Source organism: Saccoglossus kowalevskii, chromosome 11, assembly GCF_978046115.1.
Source record: "Saccoglossus kowalevskii chromosome 11, keSacKowa6.1, whole genome shotgun sequence".
NCBI lineage: Eukaryota > Metazoa > Hemichordata > Enteropneusta > Harrimaniidae > Saccoglossus > Saccoglossus kowalevskii.
The window spans coordinates 9494490-9512186 of NC_140651.1; the positions used below are offsets into that span (position 1 = coordinate 9494490).

General features: G+C 34.5%; 1 protein-coding gene across 1 annotated transcript; it reads right to left on the reverse strand.

Moving 5' to 3' along the window:
* Positions 1 to 327: 327 nt before the first annotated feature.
* On the reverse strand, positions 328 to 16232 carry LOC100372914 (cell division cycle 5-like protein). Its single transcript, XM_002733908.4, has 15 exons — positions 16117 to 16232; positions 14529 to 14632; positions 13412 to 13573; positions 12806 to 12933; positions 12145 to 12473; positions 11244 to 11323; positions 10942 to 11017; positions 10249 to 10413; positions 8891 to 9059; positions 7917 to 8074; positions 7192 to 7494; positions 6771 to 6923; positions 3888 to 4085; positions 2949 to 3161; positions 328 to 2229 (listed from the first exon to the last, which is right to left on the reverse strand). Exons 1-15 carry the CDS (start codon positions 16159 to 16161, stop codon positions 2122 to 2124), a joined length of 2391 nt encoding a protein of 796 aa, XP_002733954.1. The 5' UTR covers positions 16162 to 16232; the 3' UTR covers positions 328 to 2121.
* Positions 16233 to 17697: the final 1465 nt, after the last annotated feature.

Here is a 17697-nt window from a genome sequence, read left to right on the forward strand (position 1 = left end):
TGTATGTACCAAATTTAAACAAAATCTGTCCATGCATAACTGAGATCCGGGTCCGGAATGGTGAAAATGTGCGATTTTGATGCATTTTCGGCCTTAAAATGGCCGCTATTCGGCTATCGTTAATCGGATCATGAAAAAAATGCATGTGCATATGTCCCATATAATGTGTGATGTATGAGTGAAGTTTGAACTTAATCGGTCCATGCATGTTCGAGATACAGGTGATCACGGACGCACGGATGCACGGACGCACGGACGCACACAGGGCAAACCATAAGTCCCCGTTTTCGGACTACGTCCGAACGGGGACTAAAAAACTAAATCAGGTTTTTACCAGTTAAATTTTATTCAAAACCATTTATATACAGAAGCACGTTTCAGAATAGAATATTGAAAGGCAGTGAGAATTACTTCTATGTTTGGGCCGAGTGTTCTTATCGATATGAGTCTGCATTTACATCAACTTCCAAAAACCAAGCCATAGATTTGTGAGAGCAATTTTATCAAAATGACCAATTTGAAAATCAGTCAAAAAACTCGTTATTTTATTTTTTGATACTAAACTCATTAGCTTGGTAAAATATCCCTGCTTTTCAAGTTAGGGATGCAGGTTCCTCTGTATACAAGACATCTGAGCATGTCAGAGAATTAACATATATTTATCCAACTTCATCGATGATAACAGAATCACAGCATACATAATATCATAAATGTGCATCTGATTTAACAATGATTTTGATTAATGTTCAAAAACTACAAAATTCAAACCAATCTGTAGTTTACCATGTGCAAACAAAGCTGACATAATGGAGCAGGAAACCATTTGCATCTGGAATGCAGAAATGGTCTATTCCGGATTAAATTGAGTTTTTTTCCATCTTCATGAGCCAAGGCCAGTTTATTCAGCCACTATCTCATATCTTTACTTTGCACAATCATATCTTTTCTTGTAAAAAATAATTTGTTTGTGGACAATGAATTTACCAACATGGTGCTTTGGAAAAATATATTTACTAATTTCTTCGCAAAACAAAAATTCAATGACTACCAAAAACAGGCAGTAGATGTAGCTATGGTTACAGCAGGTGCAAACAAGCTTTTTACTAAAAGTTAGCAAAAACCCTAGGAAAGTCTCTATGGACCTTGCAATGTAGCAAGAACTTTCCCATTGCCCCTATCAAATGATCTAACGTTATTAAAATGATTTGTTACATTTTGTGACAATCTCACTTCCCCTGGCACCACTTCATTTTGAACTTTTTGTCTAGGTACGTAATATGTTATTGTCTGATTCATATATTTTATTTCTGGTTGCTTCAACTGTATGGGGGAATTTAATGAGGCTATTGGAACCCATACAAATCTTGTTTGCGCGTGCTGTAATTATGCTAATGACTAAACTTTAAAAAAATCAAACCACGATTTTGTTCAATGATCCCAATATACAAGTGTAACTACCATACAGACATCGCCATTTCTAATCTGGAAGGCCACAACAGATTGAGACAAAAGTGGGACAATGTTAGGTTCACTTGACATGTAATTTTTTAAGGTATATTGAATTATGTAATAGTTTATGGACTCAATTAATTGTTATATGTTGTATTTTTTTCTAATTTTCTGTTGTGTATTCGTTTTTCTTTGTTGATTGAATAAAAAAAATTATGCTAATGACATGTTTCAACAAATTTCACACACAGGGCTAGTCAAGTGTTTACTTTCTGTGAAGACCATTTGCAAGTTTCTGGTGCATGTGATATTTTGCCAATCACTGCAGCAACTTATAGGTGTGTGTATACATACAAATATGATTTCCGCAGTGTTTCCATGTAGTAGATATATATATATACATGTTTATATATCTATAAGAAACATTTCAGTCATGATTGACCTTTAACAAGAAAGATTGTATGTAGTAATTGGATTAAATTTGCTACATGAAACAGAAACCCACATGTCATCTATCGGATATAGTGCAAGAAAAAACCACATGTTAAATACAATATTTTAAAAATATTTGTCAACTATGGTACAATATGGGCGTTATAAACATATCATTCTTTTAGTACTCATTTATCACCCGTGATGCCAGCCACTGCAATGTTTTCATGATTGTTCATTTCAATGTATCGTTGCCAGTAATCTATCTCTATCATAGCTCAACTCAGAAAACTGCTTTTGTAGTTCTTTTTCTCTCTCAGTTTGCCTCTTCATGTCTTCTTGTAACGACTGCAATTGAGAGAAATCCCATATTAGAACACTTGCCGTATCAACATTGTTATATCTACATGTACAGACACAAAGTGTTTTTTTTACATAAGCTTGCTAGTAATATGTATGTTAGCGAACGTCGGCGTAAATACTCAATATGGAGAACATTCTAAAAGGAACATTGCTGGGTAGGGAATTTGTTTTGTTTTAACAAAATATTGATGACACAGCCCCAAAACCAAAAGGGTCACAATTGAAGGAGTTGATTTTGCATACATAAAGATATACATAAATTTGTTCCTACCCATTCCAGAACCATTTTTATTTAAAATTTGTATAAAGACAACATATAATAGGATACATATGCATGTCTCTATTTTGTTGTTTCATTGATTTTTGATTGGTGACCATTTTGGTCACGAAAAAGAAAGTTTCAACATATTATCAAACGTTTGTCAAACATGCTTTGATCAATTCAATTCATGATAATAACAGCTTCGCTTGCCACAAGAATAATTTTATTTCATTCACTTATGAAGACCAGAATGCCTTAATTTGCCCTGTGTTAGCACTAAACTTTGAAATTTAAACTATTCAGAAGAGTAGCTACACTAAAAAAATCATTATAAAGGTCAAAACAAGCAGTAAATGAGAGAAACACTGTATAAGTACACAGACAGACAGACAGGGGAAACTCAATGCCCCTAGCCCTCCCTGTTAATGCCACAGAAACTTACTGCTATTCTTTTTGGAATGGCAACATCTTCATTCTTCTTCAGAGATTCAAATGTTTTCATCTCCACATAGGTCTGCTCAAGATTCTCAAATACATCATGAAGTTGTTTAGTAAGGCCTAGCGCCCGTGATTGGTAGCCGCCAAGTAAAACCTTCAATCGTTTTTCCATCTTGGCAGCTCGTTTAGCTTCCCTCGTCATGTGTGTTCGGTTAATCTAAACACCATAAGATACAACAAATAATAATTACGGTCAATTCAAAACTGGTGAGCATATTTACAGAATTCACAGAAGAACGGTTAAGTTGAAGCACTTATACAAGACATGGGTTTTTATTGATTATATTTCTTGACTTTACTCCAGAAGAAAGCACACCTACTGTTGAATGTATTTTACTGACAAAATGATGTCAAGATGCGGATGAAAGTTATCCAATATGTATACTGTGAAATACTTTATTTTAGCTGGAATTAATTTTCGCTGAAAAAACTTTTTGGGTGTTTTTGTGGATTTTATTTTCACTGATTTTTGAAGAGTTGAATGTAAAATATAGGAAAAAAAGTATATTCGCTGGATTTTATTTTTACTGAATCATTCCTTCAGTGAAAATAGCGAAAATTAATTCCAAGCGAAAATAAAGTATTCTACAGTATTCATGATAAAATTGAACTTTAATAGGTTGGAATTTATTTTTTCACTACTGGTAAACTCAGCAAAAATCGAATCCCCTGAAATGTTATTTTTCCAACAAAGTTACAACACCACATAAAATTCAATAAGAATCAGATACAACATGTACAATGCATGCAAAACCTTGTTTCATAAAATTTTAACTTATACTGCATGATGACTGTGATGTTTTATTAAGTAATTCAATATGAAACACTAAAAATAAATTACACAAACCATTGTGAAAAAAAGAGTTATCTTCATCAAACTTACCTCTAGTTTTTTCTCAGCTGATTCTATCCTATCTTTTTTACTAGCCAAGTTAGCTCTGGTATAACGATTTTGAGATGGTAAAAATAAACACTGACTATTACACTCATCCCATACTTGTTTATACGTATCTGCAGTCAGGTCACCGTGACCCATACCAGACTTGACAACTTCCATCTCTTTCTTTAACAACTCTCTAGCCTGTAATGCAATAAAACAATACATGTTACACTCTGTGTAATAATGGGGTCATGAGACTAGTATGGGAAATGTTGTAAATTTACGACAGTTGTGGTAAATGTTTCGTCAGAATGTTGGTGATGCTTTCCAATTCCCATTTCATCGATTGTTCTTTTATCATGTGCAACCGCTCTTAATATTTTCACACACATATATACGTTTTTTTCTCTAAAATTTGCTAATTTCTGACCAAAATAGTGTTTATTTCAAATGATTTCTTGTGATTTATAATTCATGTAGAAACAAACGAACGAGTAAACAAAAACTAAAATAGCCACTGGTATATTTTTAACTGTTGTGGCATTGAAATAATTTCTCATGGGCTTTATTGGGTCAATAGATTTTCAACAAATCACAATGAAGTAAAACATTTGAGGGTGAAATTGTGATTATCATCTGCGCACACACATTCACATTTAATATGTTTAATGCACTGAATAGCATGTTATGGCTACGTCAGTTTTATTTTTAGTAGGACATTGTAGCCGTGACCAGACTTATCAGTGTTCTCCCCAGGATGTAAACAGCGTGGCGGTCCCGCCACAGTGCTTTGATTTGCCGCCACACCGGTCTGACACTGCCACGGTGATTAGCAAGACCGCCACAGTGCTTCTTTTCATTGGGGGATCTCGTCACGCTGGTCGGCTTGACCGACATTCAAAATTAGCGACCACCGCGGAAACGCTTCCGACTATTGTCATATTGTTATTATACTTACGTACCGATCGACACGCATCCTGCCATTCGAGGATATTAATTTGGAAACAATAGACATAGTCATGTGATGTGGTAGCGGCTTTGAACAATACAAGTCAATTTTGTAAAATTAGCACCTCTTTGTTTGTAAGTAAATACTTTCTGACGATAGATGCAGTCTTTAGTTTGAAAGCTAAAACTCTTTCAAAATCAATTCCACCCGATATAACACGAGCAAATCGGAGTTCACGATCAGTTTACGCTACTCAAGAAAACGTGTTTATTGCGTTATTGGGTAAAATACATTTGAACTGTTATCATCGTGAATTATGTAAAAACTCTTCTTTCAATTATTTTTTTTACCTTTTAAAAATTCCTAATCACCTCTTTCGAAAACCATCATGCAATTTTCATCTGAAATTCATACCAACACATCGTGCTACAACATCGCTTTACTTCCGCAATGTAATTTTTATGATCACGATCATTCGGAAAAGTTCGGGTTCTACCAGCAATACCATGCGGCATTTTGATTGGTAAATAGCGTTTTTGACCTACCGGGTCAAAGGACACATGCCGGTCAACTAATGCGTCATAACTATCATGGCGGGTCTGTGTTTTTCACCGAAGTGATCGAGTGATCAAAAATAATTTCTCCCGACAAAACTAGCTCAAATTTTACGTTTTTTCATATAAAAAAAAGAAGTCTTTAATTTTTGCATGGCATCATGATCGAGTAAGAGGAATTATTGGTATAACCGGTGTATAACATCGCGAAGTAAGTTATGTCACGTCGTAACTTTGATCGTTTGGAAGTGTTATTTGTTCGTTCATTTACTGTAAATGTAAACGTTAGAAGCTGATGGTCGGAATAATAACCAACAATCCGCCAAATACATGGTCGATTTTTTGAAGGAGAATTGTGTAGTAAATAAGATCATGAAAGTGGTGAACATAATCCTGGCTCAAACGTTTCAAATGAGTTTCATTTAACCTTTTACAATTTATTTGTTTCTTTTTAGTCTGCAGCATTTGCATTTCGAGAATGTTTCATTTTTAAATTCAAACTAAATTGTGAAACGTAATATTTTGACTCCAAAAAAAAATATTTTCCCTGTGACAGAGCTCATTAATATTACAAAAGTGCCCAAACTAAAAGTGTTTATAACACTGTGTGAAGCAAATAAATATCTGCCACTTTGTTTTTAAAAATATATGTTGTTTATTGTGTGGGCGTAAATGTGCTTTGGTCAATTTCCATTATTATGTAAATGATATGCAAATGATATGCAAATTAGGCTGCCACAGTGGTTTAAATTCCTGGGGAGAACACTGCTTATATATATGTATGGGGGGAAAACAAAGTTGATTTATTCTGTAAAAGGTGACAAAAGTCAACTTTGGTATTCAAAGTATAAAAACAAACTTTAGTTGAAGCATATACACAAGGCAGAATTTGATACGTTAAAAAACCTGTCAACAAACAAGCTGCTCTCTGATTGGTTCAACTCTTGGGGTGTTAGGGTTGGGTAACCAATCAGGTACAATCTTGTAAGTATTGACTCTAAGAGGAGACTGATAAATAATGCGATTGGTTGTGTTACTATCTTGGTGTTTGTTGATTCCATTTTTTATTACATTCTTAACAGCAATTTTTTTATTCATTATGATTAAAATCGGATGTACACAGAGGGTTCTAGTGGTGGGTAGTATTGCATATCGCAATAAAGTCTTGTAAGATCATCCACCAATCAGAGCTCATGTTACAAACAGCTCACAGTTAATATGTATTTCTAGTAAGCCTGTAAGAGAACACCTAAAATAAATGTGATTTGCAGTGTCGTTTGATGAGATAGAAAGATGATGTATCTTAGAGACCAGAACTGAAAGTGGCTGTGATTATTTAACAACGAATTTGAATCAGATTATATTTTACTTTTTCTTATTTACCTGTTTCATGTCCTCATCTTCCACCACAATAAATGGATGTTGTTCTAAATACTGCAGATGAAGACCTTGACTGCTTTTTTTGTCTATTGAAGGATGTTTTAAAGCATCGTGATGAAGCATCGTTATCATTTCACGTTTTATCAACTCCTCGGCCTGCAATAAAAGTAGACATGTGAGTAAAATGGCAGCAGCATTCAGGGGAGAAGTGATAGTGTGTGTATTTTGTTTTTTGCTTTATTAGAAGTGCATTTCCAATAAAAGTGCACATTAACCAAAAAATGCATTGATTGTATGCTTGATTATTATAGGATGACTTATTTTGGCCATAGAAACACCTCTGAATGAGTAAAAAAATCAACCAAGTGTTCTAGTTGTCACCTGTACAAACGCTAACACATCCATGGAGCTGGAGGAAACGTACCTTTTGAAGATCAGAAAGCGGCTGCTCAATATTAGAAGGTCTCAAGATAGAAATATTGATGTCTGACGGTCTTGGTAACAATCTTTGTATGACTTGTGATTGACGTTTCCATTCCCGTTCTTGTTCTGCAGTTCTCAGGGCTACCTTCCTGTTATCAACATCAGATGCATCTTCTACAAAGTTCTTATCGCCTTCAATTTCAGTTTTATCAGCATCTTCTGATTCTGGTATAACAATTTCAAAATCATTCCTTGGAGCTGGTAAAGATGACAGACCTTTTCTTAACTGTTCTTTCATTTCTCTCTAGGAATACAATTAAAAATTGAAATTTCAAAAAAAGGGAAACTCAAAATCCATTCAAACAACAACATATTATCATTGGTTCATGAGACCATGTGATTATTGTTGACCTTTTACATGCCATACCTACTTCAGCTAAAGTTTTTGTAACCTTTTTGTATTTTTCCATGCATTTCTTAACTAACTTCTAAACAAATAGACAGACACTCTGAATCAAAAATTGTGAAAATAAAAACAAAATTTAAAATTGGTTTTCAAAAGATTGAAAGAGTTAGCAGTTTTTTTCACCAATAAATAATTAGAGTACTCGAGAAGAAATAGTTATGCAAAAGTTACTAAGCCACGCTGTCTAAAGGACTCAAGCAAGGTTCACCACTGCTAGAACTTTCATTGAATCACAAATTGAAGTATTAATGCTTCTTTACCTGTAGGTGTTTAGCATATCTAACGTCATCTATTTCACCAAGTTGTTCTTCAGGATTGATATTCAGCTTATCCCTGACTGGTGTCCTACCAGGTGTCTGTCCTGGCGTGACAGCCACAGGTACCAATGCTTTAGGTGTCATGGCTTTTGGTGTCATACCTATTCAATGAAAACATATTTTGTATGTAACTCGTTTATCTGGATTCAGTAAAAAATAAATCCCATGCAACAAACAATGGAATAAAGTATTCACTACAGGATTCAGGTTGTTGGTTTTGAACTACCGGTATGTAACATTATGAAGCATGGAACAGTTACGCTTCCACACCAATGTGGAAACTATTGGTCGATATAGCACAAGGGGAACATACTGTCATCCATTGTTTGAAAAATTTACATTTAAATTAGCTGCATGCTATATTAACGTCACGGCCAGCTACTGACCATTGAGAAAAGATCTTTGTTGAAAGTTGAGAAGCCTGTAAGAAGTGTGTATGAATGCTAATGTAAAGTAATTTATTTTCGCTTGGAACGAATGATTCAGTAAAAATAAAATCCAGTAAATATACCCTTTTCCCAAATTTTACATTCAACTTGTCAAAAATAAGTGAAAATAAATACCATACAAAACAACCAAAAAATCCTTTCGGTGAAATATAATTCAAGCTAAAATAAAGTATTTTACAGTAGTCAGGTATACTCTGTCAATTATAAAACATTGCACACATTATCAAAACTTTCAAGGATACCAAGTGTGGAGTACATTTTTAGGGGTGCCAAACTTCCGTCAGCCTAGGGAGTACAGTTTCCTCACACTCCTAATGCCAGTAATGGTAATATGTGCTAAAATTGATCATAAGTTTTTGTTGTTGTTGGAGAGATCGGGGGTCCATGATGAAAATTTTGACAATTTTAGGGAGACTTGTATCAATTCACTGAAATTAAGAATAATGTTGTTAACACCTGTTAACTTACCTTCTCCATGTGAAGGTGTTCTAAATGGTGTTGTAAAAGCAGTGTTTGGTGTTGCAGTAGCTTGTCTTTTTGGTGTAATTCCGTCAAAATCACTTTCATGAAGCGGTGTGTTCAGTCCACCTTTCAATGGAGTGTCCACATTCTGTAACGCCATAATATTCTGTGCTTCCTGTTGATCAAAAAATTAAGCATTTAGTCAATCATCAGTTACACTATATGTAAAAATGTTTATATAAAATGGTTTATTAATGTTTGAGTTTTTCTAGTGCTTCAGACATTTACGAAAATTGTTATAACTACTGTATACGCATTATTTGTTACTGTGTTCACTATTTTGCTCAAATCCACTGGACTTAAATTCAGATTTTTAAGTAAAACAATATTTTCTACTGTCAGGTTACATTACATTTAGGATATTTCCCTTTCCAGGGAGCATAGCGAAATTAAAAACCAGGGACTAATCAATAGACACAGTGCTTGTTTATGTTGTTATATGCATTCACATCTGTTATCTACAGAGGTCTTCAGCTAGACTGTTGACAGTTCTCAGGCCTAATAATGAGTCACTTTCAAACGACGTAGGCATTTTAACGAAATGACGAAGGTATTTCAAGCGAGGGATGTAAGGCTCGAGAGACTGCTTATAACATGTAACGCCCTTGTGCAGCATTACGTGGAAATTGCCCTGTGACGTTCCTACTGAGACTTGTCACCAATAAACAGGAAGTAGAAACTTGACCATAAAAACTTCACTGTAGTTTGGTCTGTATGATGGAAAACAGTAGCAGAAATGACAAGTCTCAGCAGGAAGTCACCGGGCAATCTCCATGTAATGCCATACGAGGGCGTTACATGTTATAACAGTCTCTCAGGCCTTACGACCCTCGCTTGAAATGACTTCGCCATTTTGATAAAATGCCTACGCCGTTTGAAAGTGACTCTTTATTAGGTCCGAGAACTGTCGACAGTCTAGTTTTCAGCAAGCAACGTGTTTAAACATTTATTTGATCTTCAACACTTATCACAGAAATAAAAATTATTAATGGAATGTATGTTGCTAAATCTTTCTTACTTCTTGAAGAAAAAAAAAATCATCAAAAGTACACAAAAAATTTACACATCTTACTATTTATTTATCTTACTCTTATTATTTAAATGTTCTTAAATTGAACACTTATCAAAGAATTTGTTTGAAAATAAACACTTAACAAAAATAATCCCGGCAACACAAATTCAAATAAACCAATCAGTGAATTTATACCACTCATCAATGAGCATTTCTAAATTAAACGCTCAATAATTTTTTAGACAAATAGCGTTATATTGCTCAAATAAACACAAATTATGTGAACACATACCTGTAATACTGTATCTTGAGATGCTGGTACTTTTGGTGTTCTTAAACTTGTGATCTGGGGTGTGACTGAATAATCTGATAACAAAGCCTGTGATGGGCCATTCATAGAGCCTCCTTCCTCGGCTGTCAGTCTAGCATTCTCACTGGCATGACCCAATTTAACAACCTAAAATAGAAAAATAAACTTTGGTTTGGTATAAACGTACCAATGACAAATTTATGGGAACACTAATATGAAAATTTCAAAACCATTCACTTTATCTGCGTATCTCTAAACCCAAAATGGCATACTGTAAAATACTTTATTTTCGCTTGGAATTAATTTCCACTGAAGAAATGATTCAGGAAAAAAAATTCAGCAAATATACATTTTTTTCTATATTTACATTCAACTGGTCAGAAATCAGTGAAAATAAATACCATATAAAATACCCAAAAATCTTTTCAGCGGAAATTAATTCCAGCTAAAATAAAATATTTAGTATGTTGGGTCATTAAAATACAACTTAATTAGACCTGACATAAACACACCTCCATCATTTGCCTAAGCACATGTGCTTACTAATCAAGCAAATATGGTAACAACAATGAACCATTGCTACCAGGCACAGTACTGCTAAACACTTTACCAACTTTCATAAAAACTTATTTTGCAGTACTACTAATCAAGAAAAATATATACGCATTAGTTTACCTCTTCTAGCTCTTGTTCTGATATCTGTGGAGATGGCAACACAAGTTTGCTTCGTTTTTTCACAGGCTCTTGAAATCTGAAGTATCAATCACAAACATGTAATCTGAGTGTAGAGTGCCAACTAGTCTTCTTCATAGCGAATCATGACACTAAGTTCTCATATCGAATTAACACAGTGGCAGCCATATTACGAATAATATTGGAATTTTGATCATCACTAGTTTCAAACCTGTGCACAAAAATAAATATAGATATGCAACGTAAACAATGAAAACCATTCTTGAACAATCTATGATACTTACTTATTGGTCTGTGCAATAGCTGAAGGCAAATCATTTTCTTTCTTCCTTTTCAGTTTTTGTTTATCTTTCTTTCTTTCCCTCTGTAAATAGACATAAGCAGAATATGACGTATGTACTTCAAATACACTAACCACACAGTGAACACACTTAGGTAAATAATAACAGCAATTGGTAGGTGCGATTCTTGAGTTTCAAAAACAATCCTATCCTGTCGAAAACCATAGCTCAAAAGTCCAACATGTATTTATGTGTGTGATATTTGAACTTCAAACACAACATCCATCGATTCTTAAAGCCAATACAGACAGCATCACCCGTCGCTAATCAATGAAGACACACAGTTAGGTTGCTTCAGTGCGAGCAAGACCCTTTAACAGTACACCAAGACCAAATGGCCACAAGTGACGGAGACAGTCTTTGAAAATTCACATACTTAATATTTTAGATGTTTCTTTGACTGTTGTCTAATGAGCATATAGTAAGACTAATAGTCAGGCAACACTTAGTTTAGATTTACTATCGGTAAATTATCATAATTAGACTTTACACTTCATATCACTAACAAAACTTCCATAATCTAAGTTACTGTAGAATACTTTATTTTCGCTATTTTCGCTGAAGGGATGATTCCGTGAAAAAAAAAAAATCCAGCGAATATACTTTTTTCCTATATTTCACATTAAACTCATCAAAAATCAGTGACAATAAATTCCATACAAAACGCCTAAAAAGCCTTTTCAGCAAAAATTAATTACAGCGAAAATAAAGTATTCCACAGTATCAGTTTTGTTTTCTTTGTTGTATTGTATAGCTTTGCCGGCTACAGGAACAGTTCTAGTTTATATTCATTTGCCTGTCTGATGACATGTTCAAAGGAGCAGTTATCAAAACATCTTTTTACCTCTTCAATTTCGTCTCGTCTAAGGCCATCCATATCTTGTTGTCTTAATCTCTTGAAATTAGGATCTAATTCAGAAACGGTTTCATCTGAAACATCATAGAATCCAGGTGCAGGTTTCTTTTCAAATGGAATCTCAGCATTATAATCAACACCACGTTTCTTTTTTCTATGTTTGTGGATCTCAATACCAGCCGCTCTCAGTTCTCGTCTTTTCTGCAATGCAGCCAATCTTCGAGCTTCTTCAAGTTGTTTTTCTCTGGCTTTTCTTTTGGCTTTTTTTCCCTGTGTGTTAGCTAAACGTGCTCTGGCCTCTGACAGCATTTCCAATTCTACAGAAAAGATAACATTAATATGACAGAACTACATGTACATTTACAAGAATACACGAATGTATAGGGTGCATCAGAGTCAAATTAAACGAGAGGTTGCTGTTTTTGGAACCAAAAAATTAAACACTTTTCAAGTTCTGATTAGCAATTTGGTCAATTATGGGACCCCTCATCTAAACAAATTTTGCACAGACCACAATTCAGATATTTGAAGTTTCACTATATCAAAATATTTTTCAGACAGTTAGGATTTGTACAATAAGTGAGTATGGACGATTATAGATTATTTAAAAGAGGAGGACCTATATTAAGGCTTTGAAATTTAAACTTACCATCTTCATCCATGTCAATAGGATCAGGCCTAGCTGGTTTGGTTTCTGGATTTGGGTCTATTTCTCCAGGTTTTAACTTGCGTGGATCATCCATCTCGGCATCTCCTTCTTTCTGCTGGGCTTGATCCCTATTATCATCAAAAAAAAGGAAATAGTAATACTAAGACTCAATACAACAACACCTGGCATTGGTGTAGAATAGTAATGTGCATATGAGTGAGATTTTATAAGTTATGAGGAAAACATTCTAGGTTACAGTTGGGAATTGAAAGATTGAAATTATTACAATTTACCAATTAGATATATCAAAGGCATGGCTGTATCAAACTAAAGACAATTTTCTCTGCACTGAGGCTTAGCAGCTCAGGGTAGTGTGTTTAGCATTATGGCTTCACATAGTCCATGGCTATTTGTCCGTGGGCAGATAGCAAGAACTCTATGAAATACATCCAAACTGAGTTGCAACATTTACAAGAAGAGCTGGGCAACTCACACTCGATTGCTACTAAACAAAGTACCACTACCAAATAGAAGCTACATAATCTGATATAAATCTGCGATTCTTTCTTGGATTTGTCTTTGAGAGTAAAAAGGTTGAACACTTACAACAGCTGTTCATATCTCTCTAAACACTGAGCGGCCGTTCTTCCTACGATTGGTGCAATTGTTCTCCATTGTGTTGGCATCAATTTAGCAAGATGTAATAACTTTTCGTCTTCTTCTCGACTCCATTCGGTTTTCTTGATGCTTGGATCCAACCATTCATACCTAGGGAAACAACACGGGGATTGTAGATTAAGCAAGCCATTGCAATGATAAAGATTAATAGGGCCACAACCATCATGCTAATGTAAATTTGTTAAAATATGTTGTTTTTGTTATAATGAAACATGCGATGCGGAGAAAACAGGGAGTGAAGATAAGGCAAGATGGCGCTGACCTCTTCGCCTCGGTTACATATTACTGATGTGGAAGATAGTCTATGACATCATTGGACTTCCCCTGAGCTAGATTTCTCTCTGTCATTGGCTGAACCACAGAGTAATGCCTACCGTTCAAAATAGTTATTTTGACTGACCGGAGTCTATATGGTGGGTAATTGAACGTAATGATTTAGTTCAAGTGATGCCTAATTTGCATAACATTCTTTGCATAGTAATGTACATCCAAAATGCGGATAATAATGTTATAATGGAACACGCAGAATAGTTCATGTGATGCCTAATTTGCACAACATTCTTTGCATAGTAATATACACTGTAATGTGATTAACCATAAATAAACTCAACAGTACATGCGTTCATACATCCATTGTTTTCTTAATATTTGCTCAAACTATATTGCACTTTTATCTACTTGTACATCCAAAATGCGGATATGTGGATTTCAATAAATTATTTTTAATACTAGAAACTCCCCTCAAAGGCGAAATGAAAGAAGAAATGAATACCGATGTATAAAGTCTGGATGGTGGTTTTTAAGCTTTAATTGAGACTGAAAAGGGAGTACTGTAAAGGGGGCAATTATTGACTGGGTTTTAATTTAGCTTATTTCGCTGACTGGAAAAATGCGCTAAATTAAAACACAGTGAATATGTAAAATTTAGCATAGAACACATTATCTAAATGATAAAACCGTGAATTTAAAACCCACTGAATATGCCTGAAATAGTAAATCAGTGAAATTTAAACCCAGTGAAAATTAGTCATTTTACAGTATTTACCATCTAGCTTTACATTGTTTGGCTGATTTTCTGTGTAAAAGTGATGCAATACGTGACCACTGATTTTTGCCATATTTCATAACAGCCGCTTTCAAGATCTCATCCTGCAAACAAACATCAAATAAAACTTCATATGTAAGCATAGGCAAAATTCTATATAAATATTACACTGCTATGTTTGATTTTCACATAATAAGAGATGGCCAACTTGGCTTGATTATCATTTGTGAACATATTTACAGTTGGATCCACCATGGTGATCCTGTAAATGCCAAGGTGGCCCACAGCTTAGGTTGCAGAGTTTTTAATATCTCTATTTTATTGTCATTCAAAACGTGTGATATTGACCGACATATTCAGTAATGATGTAAAATATGGATGCACAGTCTCACCTTGGGAAAGCAGTTTTATTTACATAAGATACTGAGAACAACAATTAGGATTACCGGTATGCAGTACTGGGGAGAATTTAGCACGATAAGTATGGGGTAGGTAAGGGTCAGAAAGTGCAACATCTGACACTGTTATATACATGTACCATTCAAATCTGCTATACCCCTATGTACCTATTGATAGGTAGGATCCTGATGTATGAGCATTTTTACATCGAGGGTTGATTTTGGTAACTATACAGCAAGTCGCAGAAGCATTGGGAAAGCAAGTTAGCAAACTTTCTTACTAATTCACTGATAACTTTGGTTTTGATTAAAGTAGATTTGACAAACACAAATAATTTTGTTTGCTCTTTATAGTCTTAATCTCATGAACTCATTGAATGGAATTAATTTTCCTAATTATTCATTATTGAAACCTTTCTAAAATATAGGAGCATACAAAGCTGCATTGTCCCAAATATGCTGGGCAAAAACATTTCCAATTACATTCTTGTACCAGTCCAAGATGATCAAGGAAAAATTGGGGAGGGGTCTATTACACCACTATGAGAGCAAAGAATGATTTCAGTAAATTTGCACACGCTGAACCATGACTGTCGTTGGGAGAGTGAATGTATCAATTGACCAGATTAATGCTTCCAAATGAAACCATGGATGGGGCTACTTCATGATATGAATAGTGTATACATTATATGATCACAAAGTATGTTATGGAAAGGCAAAAATAATCGTAATTATTGTATGCAAAGCAGTATCATGATTCGGTTGCGCTATAACTAGTGTTAGTACTAGTGTGACATACTAGATAGTAGTAGTGCAAAGGGATGTTGTATTTAAGGAAACCCATTAAGTGTTTACGAAAAGGTGAACGACCCTGGCCAACACATGTGCACGAAACGTACAATTTATAGGAGGCCCGGAAAGTTCTCATATGGGCTCATTGTGGTACCACGTTATTATATAATCCCTTACAACTCGACATACATGAACTATACACGCTTATTGCGTAACTGATTAGTTTGTAAAATTATCTTTCCATCGCGGGGGAAACGTCTTGCTGACGTTCATGCTTTTCAGTTCACGGAGACTGCTTGTTGACACATTTGTAATTGTGTTCCCTGTCCAAGATTTGGGACACAGTTAGTTCAGATATAAATATTATGTTTACATAATAAATTGCGATCCACACTTACCTCAGTGTTTCTCCACACACCGCCTTTAATATTAATTCGCGGCATTTTCGATTATTGTAGTAGAATATCTCCACAAAGCAACTTCCAAAATGGTTTCTGTATAGCTTCTAGCTGGCATGGAATTGTGGGAAAGCAGTTCGCCCTCTACAGACAGAAGCAGTTGTTTTTATTCGGATATGTTTCGGGTCGGCAAGTGGTATTTTCGTAAGCTGTAATAAATTGTTTCTATTTTCGTAATAATATAATTTAAATACAATATAAAAAAAGTAAATTCGTAGACATGGGCAAGGTAAATTGTACAAAGATCGTTTTTTTGTAAGCGTACGCAATTTTCAATTTTAACAAATTATCAACGTTTCACTTCTTTCAAAAATTAGGCCCACTTCAAATTCATGTTTACGTCTATGTTTTGACAAAATTATAATGCACCAACACTTTTTATTTTTATTTTAACTCTATATCCTGTATGGCAGCTAAATAAAGTTATGAACATTATGCAAACTCAATAAAATTATGCATTATTTGGCAAGTCAATAAAAGTATGCACTCTGTGGCAAGTCAATAAAGTTATGACGACAATGGCAACTCATTGAAAGTATGGCGACTATGGCAACTCAAAACATAGTTGAACTCTGGTGACCTTGCCCTTTGTTATATAATATAATTCCCTTTATCATAGTTTGTTTCAATATAAATATGCATTGTCATAATTAATTTTGAATACAAACAAGTTTTGGGGTTGAACCAACAGTGGGGAATCAGTCTACCGAATGTCCTTAAAAGATGTAAATATCTTACAAAAACATCGGTGTCTTATTTGTTTAATTATTTTAAGGGACATAATTTCCAGCTTTATTCAAAGTAATTCAGATATTTTAGTATAAAAACAAATGTCTCATTGCAAAAAAAGTGCTGCATTTAGATGTGAATAGATTCATAAAACATGCAAGATAACAGAAAATTTTAGCTGGCTTTAGTCCAAGTATTTTGTACAGGTGTCTGTCAAAAATTAATGATTCACTGAGACAAATATGAACTGCCTCATTGTGTGACTACTGTATTATATGAAAAGTAAAAAAAAAAAAACCTTTATGAATAGCTATCATGTTGCAAGCTCTGCTTTGTATGCAAATCAACTTAAATAGTTAGTTGGTGTCCAGTGGAGGGAGAAGTCATCAGTACTGTTGCCTCCTGAGAATCTACATCTTCAAACACTGCAATCTTTGAAGTGCGTTTTTAGACTAGTATTATAAAAACTCTATCATTCTGTTCTAATAGCTGAAACATATTCCTGTGAGTTTTCATTTTTCGAATGAACTGTTTGTCAAATACAGAATACACATATTTTAGAGTAATTTTCTTTTTAAAATGTGGATGAAATGTTTTGCTTTTAGTGTATTTTTTATTACCAAACGCTTCAGCGTGGTATTAAGAGTTTGTTTTCAGGGGTGGGTGATACCAAAGTGGGAAATGGATGCACATATGGGGTTAATTCCTTGAATTGCAATATAGAGGGTTCAGGCTGAAATACAATATATAGTGTTTTCATGTTTCGTCTGATATTTCTGTGGTATTCTGCTG